General features: G+C 39.3%; 1 protein-coding gene across 1 annotated transcript; it reads right to left on the reverse strand.

Annotated features, from left to right (window-relative positions):
* Nucleotides 1–7,702: 7,702 nt before the first annotated feature.
* LOC131163390 (uncharacterized) lies at nt 7,703–8,224 on the reverse strand. The gene has a single exon (XM_058119985.1). The coding sequence runs from the start codon at nt 8,222–8,224 to the stop codon at nt 7,703–7,705; it is 522 nt and encodes a 173-aa protein (XP_057975968.1).
* Between the last annotated feature and the right edge of the window lie 328 nt (nt 8,225–8,552).

The following is an 8,552-nucleotide window of genomic DNA, read 5'->3' on the forward strand; positions in this document are numbered from 1 at the left end:
CGCTTAGCACTTTGCTAGTGTAATAGATGGGCTTGTGTTGCCTTCCCTCTTCCCTAACCAGGACCGAGCTGACCGCGTGTGGAGTTGAGGCCACGTACAGGTAGAGGTCTTCTCTTGCTTTCGCTTTTGTTAGCAATGGGGGGAACCAAGGTACCGCTTAAGTTGTTCAAAGGCCTTACCTTGTTCCTACCTCCACTCAAATCCTCTCTTTTTTTGCAACACCTTGAAGAAGGGTAGGCTCTTATCTCCCGAGCAGGAGACAAACCTATTGAGAGAGGCAATTATTCTGGTTAAGACCTGAATCTCCCTTTTGGTTCGGGGAGCCTTCATCTCCAGCAGTGCCCTTATTTTTTCGAGGTTAGGTTCTATTCCCCTGTGTGTCACCATAAAACCTAGGAATTTTCCTGCAGAGACAGCAAAAATGCATTTTGAAGGGTTTAAATTCATTTTGTACCTACGCAGCAACTCGAATGCCCCCTTTAAATCTTTGCAATGCTCTTTTGTTTTCAAGATTTTTACAAGCATGTCATCAATGTATGCCTTCATCGTATTTCCCAATAAATCTTTGAATATCCTATTTACCAGCCTTTGGTATGTTGCTCTCGAATTTTTTAGCCCGAAGGGCATCACCCTATAACAGTAAAGCCCTCTTTCCATGATGAACGACGTTTTTTCCTCATCTCCTGTGTGCAAAAAGATACGATTGTATCCCAAATATGCATCCATGAAACTCAAGAGCTCGTGTCCAGATGTCGAGTCTACCAGCTGGTCAATATGGAGAAGGGGGAAACTATCTTTTGAGCACACCTTGTTCAAATTTGTGACGTCAATACAGGTCCACCACTTTCCATTTGACTTCTTTACCAAAACCACATTGCTGAGCCAGACTTCTTTGACGAGTTTGACCTTTACTAGTTTTGTCACCTCTTCATCTATCACATTGATCTACTCCAGCACGAAGTTCCTCTTCTTCTATTTTACAAGCTTGTGGTTAGGGTCTACCTACAACCTATGCTCCATGAACGCCGAGTCAATCCTTGGCATGTCATTAGTTGACCAGGTAAAGACATCTACAAATTCACTTAGTAATCGGCTTAGTTCGATTTTCAAGAGTCTGATAAGCCACTTCCGATATGTACACACTTCTCCTAGTTGCCGTTCATAGGGATGTCCATGAGGTCTTCGTCAAGAGTGCTAATTTGCGGATATTATCCCCTCACTTCCAAGTCTTTGATGGTTAAGGCCTCCCGTGCCTCATTCTTGCCTTTCAATGCCATTATAGCAATTTCAGGCTACTGACTGATCTCCATTGATCATCCTAGCCCCATAGGGGGTATGGAATTTTACCTTTAAATGATAGGTGGATGTCACGACTCAAGCTACAATGAGTGATGGACAGCCCAACATGATGTTATAGACTGATGGTCGATCAACCATCAAGAAGTCTATCATCAAGGTGACTTGTTGTGGGGATGTTCCAATTATCACTGAGAGCGTTATCGTACACATTGGATACTACGTCTGTAATGACCCAAAAATTCATTCAAAAATTCATATATATATATATATATATATATATATGCTATAATATCATATTACTCTGATACCTCTGTTAAAGTCTACTAAAGCATCTCAATCCCAAAATGGGCACTGAGGAAATTCCTGCTCGTAAGACAATACACCTATGTAGCAGAAAACATAAAATCATTTAACCATAAATACAATACCAGAATTCAGTATTTTTCCAAAAATCCTCCACCAAATCTCCTAGAAACTATTAATATATACATTCCCCAAAAACACTTACCCTTGTGATAGGGCAGTATAAATATCCCCTCTATCTCCGAGCCTGATCTACTTGTCTATCTAGATCACCTGAAATGTGTTAAATTACTGGGATGAGACAACTCTTAGTAAGACGAAATATGTTATTACCAGTGTGTGGCAATTAAGTTAACATGAATAATATACTGTTAAACAACTGAAATTGAGATACCCCGTAAAATAATATACAGTATAACTCACACCTATGTGACATAAAATACAACTATAATATCTTATCTTTCTATTTAATCATACTTCTAATAACTATAAATATATTTTCTGTTAATCTGCATATATATATAAATAACTATGAAAACTTCCCTAGATGGCTGTATGTCATGATTTAACCCCTCATGATAGGGTTGTGCAGCCCATAAGTGGGACTTAACACTAGTTGGCCTACCAGGATAAGTCAACTGAAACCTCTGTCGTAAGACCGGCCGCCTCAACCTAGACTACTGGGAAGCCTGCAATCTCTCCCAAGGCATGGTCAACTACTCATAAAATTCACACACTATCTGAGATATGTGGTTGCACTCTGAACTGAAATAGCTATGGTACCGTACTCTGAAATCTGATCTGATCCATCAGGGTCTGATACTGTATAATATTAATATATATCTTTCTATTTTACTATGATTCTGTTTCAACTGTAATAACCATAAAATTGTAAAAGCTGATTTGAATAAACTGTAATTTCTAAATGTTATGGTTCTGTAATATGAATATCATGGTATTCTGAAAATGTTGTAAAATATCTTTTTGTGGGCATATTGTAAATCATGATTCTGTAAATTCTGTAAAACATATTTCTGTATATATATATATATATATATATATATATATATATATGTATGTATGTATGTATGTATGTATGTATGTATACTGAAAATCATGATACTACGAAAGCTGTGCAAATTCTATATTGAACTGTTATTACTCATGCCATACAATTAAATGAATAAAACCCATATACTAAAACCCGTATTTTCCTGATAATAAAGATAATTTATGATCCGAGGAATTATCTTGAAACTAATAATTTCATACCTTTAAACATCTAGAATTCATATCCCAAAGTACATATATTTTACTGGTAAAAATTCCTAAAATTACTAGCATAACATATTTCCCTTACCTGATTCCTGTGAAGCCTACTACGCTCTAAATCTACACCCCTGCAGCGTTCGGAAACCCAAAAACTAAAATCACAACTCCCTAATTTAATCAACACAAATTCTAGTATATTTCCATTTAACACAAAATCTAGGGTTAGAAAACCCTACTAACCATATAAACCCTAAAATAACCTACTTATCCTGATTTTGGGACAATGCCTAAACTTCTCCTCAAACCAAAATTCTGCTCCGGCTAAGTTGTAGTGAATCTCCCCGGAATCATCGTGGTAGCTTCTGATCATCGAACCGAGGAAAATCCAGACCGAAATCTTAGAGAGAAGGTGGAGAGACCGAATATTTAGACAGAGAAAGTGAAGAAAACTGATAGTCTCACCAAAATATGATTTTTTGCGTATTTATAGACGGCTGACCACGTCACTTTGTCGATGAGACATGTGAACTCGTTGATGAACTGAAGAAGGGAGTTCGTCGATGAGGGTGATGAGTTTTTAGACAAACCAAAGGATCTGAATGTCCTCCTCTCAGTATCTCTTCGTCGACGAGGCATTGAAGCTCGTCGACAAACATGTCCACAAACCGTATATGGGCGTTCGTCGACGAAACCAAGGGGTTTGTCAACAAACTCTGTTTTTATTCCTTTTGAATTTTCCTTTCTCTCTATTATTTAATTGATATTATTTTCTAGGTCTCTACATTCTTCCCTTCCTATAAAATTTCATCCTCGAAATTTGCTATCTGTGCTATACACCCTCCTTTGGGGAAAATTTGCTACTTATTTTATTAATTACCCTCACTTATAAAGGAGGAATATCGTGATTACAATTATGATTATGGGAGATCACAAATATACATATAAAATAAAATTCTCCTAAAACAAAAAACACTACCTATCCTATAATTTAAAATACAACTTATACATTGATTACCCTGTACTGTATCAATAATATTGATATTATCTGAACTATTACTTTCCTTATCCTGATTAACACTAATTTCCATTGAATAGATGTAGATACCTCTGTCGTATTTCCTCCTTAAGCTCCCATGATGCCTCCTCTACCGCATGATTCCTCCACAAGACTTTTACTAGTGGAATTTTCTTGGTGCGCAAGTCCTATTTTTTTCTATCTAGAAACTGCACTGGTGTTTCCTTATGTGCTAAAGTATCTCTAAGCTCTATCCCCCCATAGTTGATCACATAGGAGGGATCTCAGACGTATTTCCTTAGTGTGGAAACCTGGAACACGTCATGAATTTTTTATAAAGCTGGTGGTAAAGTTAGCCTATAGGTGACTAGACCCACTCTCTCAAGTATCTCGAATGGGTCAATAAACCTAGGGCTTAACTTACCCTTCTTCCCAAACCTCATAGCTCCTCTCAGCAGTGTTACTCTCAAAAATACCTGATCTCCCATATCAAACTCCAATTTTTGGTGGCGAGTATCTACGTAACTTTTCTGCCGACTCTGAGCTGCACTGATTTTGTCTTTAATAAGTGAGACTTTATCGTACGTCTACTGCACTAACTCTGATCCTAAAACTTGCCTCTCCTCCATTTCATCCCAGTAAAGTGGAGAACGACACCTCCTACCATACAATGCCTCGTAAGGTGTCATCCCGATGCTAGCCTAGTAACTATTATTATACGCGAATTCAACCAGCGGCATATACTGGGTCCAACTACCCCCAAAATCTAGCACTCATGCTCATAGCATATCTTCAAATATCTAGATCATCCTATCTGTTTGCCCATCAGTATAAGGATGAAAGGTTGTGTTGAATGATAATTGAGACCCCAAAGCTTCTTGCAAGCTCCTCTAAAATGGTGATATAAATCATGGGTCTCGATCTGAAATTATGGATACTAGCACACCATGGGGTCGAACTATCTCCTAAATGTATAATTCTTCCAGTCTGTTCATAGAATAGCTAACTTTAATAGAAAGAAAATGAGCGGTCTTCATCAATTCATCAATGACCACCCAAATCACATTATGTCCATGGATTGCCGACGGTAACCCTGTAACAAAATCCATGGATATATGATCCCACTTCCACTTAGGGATATGGAGTGGCTGCAACTGTCCCGCTGGTCTCTAGTGCTTAGCCTTTACCTGATGGCACGTCAAAGCTACTCCACAAACTCAGCTATTTCTCCCTTCATGTCATTTCACTAGAAAGATTCCCAAAGGTCTCAATACATTTTAGTGCTACTAGGATGCAGTGTGTAAAGGAATCTGTAAGCCTCGTCTAAGATAGTCCTCCTAATCTCACCATCTGCAGGCACGCATAGTCTGGTACGGAACCTCAAAGCTTTATCAATTGAACTATTGAACTCCTCCCCCTGTCCATCCTGCACTTTATCTATCAAATCTACCAATTATATGTCATTCCTCTGAGCAACTTTAATCTTCTCCTAAAAAGTAGGTTGTAACACTAGGTTGGCAACAAATGTCTGGTGATCATCCTCTACTAGCTTCACACCAAGCCTCTCCAAATCCATCTAAATTGGATGCTGAATCTCCACCACTAATAATGTTGCTCCTACTAATTTCTGACTCAAAGTATTAGCCACCACGCTTGCTTTCCCTAGGTGGTAGTTGATAGTACAATCATAATCTTAAATAAGCTCCAACCATCTTCTCTGCCTCATATTCAATTCATTCTGGGTGAAAAAATACTTCAAACTTTTTATGGTCAGTGAAGATCTCACATCTCCCTCCATAAAGATAATGTCTTCAGATCTTTAAAGCATACACCACCGTAGCTAATTCTAAATCATATACCAGGTAGTTCTTTTCATACTCCTTAAGCTGTCAAGAAGCGTAAATAATAACCCTCCCGTGCTGCATCAACACACACTCGAGTCCTTTTGGGGACGTGTCACTGTATATAACAAATTCATCCTCTCATAATGGAATAGACAATACAGGTACAATAACTAACCGCTGCTTCAACTCCTAGAAGCTCTACTCACATTCATCGGTCCATTTAAATCTTACATTTTTCCTTGTGAGTCGTGTCAATGAATCTGGTAACCTGAAAAAGTCATCCACAAAATGCCTGTAATACCCTGCCAGACCTAGGAAACTTCTAATCTTCTGTACATTCACTGGTCTCACCCAATTCACCACTACTTCTATCTTGTTCGAGTCTACTGATATGCCATCTCTAGAGATCACATGCCTGAGAAAAGTGACATGCCTCAACCAGAATTCATATTTCTTGAATTTAGTGTAAAGTTTCTTTTCCCTTAATACCTGCAACACTAGCCTTAGATGATCCTCGTGCTCCTCAAAACTCTTTGAGTAGACCAGTATATCATTAATAAATACCACAACAAACTTATCCAAGTACTGATGGAATACTCGATTCATTAGGTCCATAAACACTATCGGTGCATTAGTTAAACCGAACGGTATTGCCAGGAACTTGTGGTGCCTATACCTAGTTTAGAAAGCTGTTTTTGAAACATCCTCTATTTTAACTTTCACCTGGTGATATCCCGACCGAAGGTCAACCTTGGAGTAGACCTGGGTCCCCTAGAGCTAATCAAATAAATCATCAATTATGGGAAGTGGATATTTATTCTTGATTATTACTTTATTTATTTCTCTATGATCTATACACATCCTCATAGTCCCGTCTTTCTTCTTCACGAACAGGACTAGTGCTCCCCAAGGCGACACACTAGGTCTGATAAATCCTTTATCCAACAACTCCTGTAACTAATCTTTTAATTCTTTCAATTTGGTTGAAGTCATCCTATAGGGTGTTTTAGATATCGGTGTCGACCCTAGTAGTAATTCCATGGCAAATTCAATATGGTAAACCAGGTAATTCCTCTAAAAAAATATTTGGAAATTCTCTAACTATTGGAATATCAACTTGTTGCAATTATTCCTTTGGCATCTCCTTTATATAAGCAACATACCCCTAGCAACCACCCTGAAGCAGCCTTCTCACCTGAATGGCAGACACTAAATATGGCGAGACGCGCACACGTGATCCCACGAATCTGAATTCGTGCTCACCTGGGGGTCTGAAGATCACTTATTTTTTATGGCAATCAATGCTGGCGTAATTAGCTACCATCCAATCCATACCCAATATCACATCAAACCCCTACATGTCTAATACCACGAGATCGGCTGGTAATACCTTCTCCTGAATACCCACTAGATAACTTTTAAGTACCCTCCTACACCTCACTACTGATTCAGTCGGCGTGGCTACTAACAATTCAACATCTAACAGTTGTGTCTTAACCCCAGATAATTTAACATATCCCGATTACACAAAGGAATGGGTGGCACCTGAATAAAATAAAACAACAGCTTTATACGGTAAAGCAGTAAGAATACTTGTAACAACATCTCAAACAGCCTTAGCATCACCCAACGTCAATGTATATACCCTCGCTGGAGCTGTGTTTCTCAATTGGCCTCCACGGAACACCTAATAACCACCCTGGAACGGTTTGGGAGCTAGTGCGTGGGTCGGCGGTCCCTAACAAGCTCAAATCATATGGCCGAGTATCCTATACCGATAACAGACGTTCTCCCCTATCCTATATTCACCCATATTCCTCCAACCACATCTAAGATAGATGGGATAAGTTTGCTCACCCTAAAAACCACAGTGTCCCGTCATTTGCCTATGGCCTCCACTATACTAGTCTCCTTTCCATGAGCCTCTGCTAGAACCCGCCTGAAAACCCAGAGGCATGGGCCTTTTTCTCTAGCTCGGTGTTTTAGCATCCTTCGATATGCTCTCCTCTGCTACTGTGGCACTGTCTACAAGTTCAGATAAGTCTTCCGCTTTTAGAACTACCACTTGTTTAAGGATCTGCTTCAATCCCCTTTCAAACATTCTTGCCTTCTTGGCCTCATTTGGTACAATGTAAGGAGCAAAACGTGACAACTCTATGAACTTCACCGCATATTGCTGAACTGTGCGATTTCCCTGAGTCAAATTCAGAAATTCTACTACCTTAGCCTTCCTGACAGTGGCAAAAAAATATCTGTCAAAAAATACCTCTCTGAACCGGCTCCAAGTCATAGCCACTGGTATGGGTCTCTGCTCCTTTAATAATTTTGTAGTTGTCCACCATCTCTCGGCCTTGCCTATCAACTTGTACGTGGCATAAAGAACCCTCTGTTCATTGGTGCAGTGGAGCACCGCTAGTACTTTCTCAATCTCCTGCATCCAGTTCTCAATAACTACAGGATCAGCTCCTTCTAAAAATGTTGGAGGGTTCATCTTGGTAAACTTCTCTATCGTACACCTCTGGGGCGTAGACGGGCCTGCCTACGACCTCGAGCTCCGTGCAATCTTAGCTATAACCTACTAAGTTATGCTGTGTAAAATAGGATCTAAATCCTCGCCGCCCATGTTAGAAGGCACTGCTCCATCATCGTCGCTAGCATGAGCACTACTACCTCCAGGGTCCATCCTACAATAATTCCAAATTATTTTAAGAATATGCACCTCATAATGCTACTCTTACATTAATCTAACTAAGATATCCTCATACCACCTATCACTAATTTAAGGTCTAGTCCTACCATATGAAAATAGAAACCGAATA

This window comes from Malania oleifera, chromosome 9 (genome assembly GCF_029873635.1).
Source record: "Malania oleifera isolate guangnan ecotype guangnan chromosome 9, ASM2987363v1, whole genome shotgun sequence".
Taxonomy (NCBI): domain Eukaryota; kingdom Viridiplantae; phylum Streptophyta; class Magnoliopsida; order Santalales; family Ximeniaceae; genus Malania; species Malania oleifera.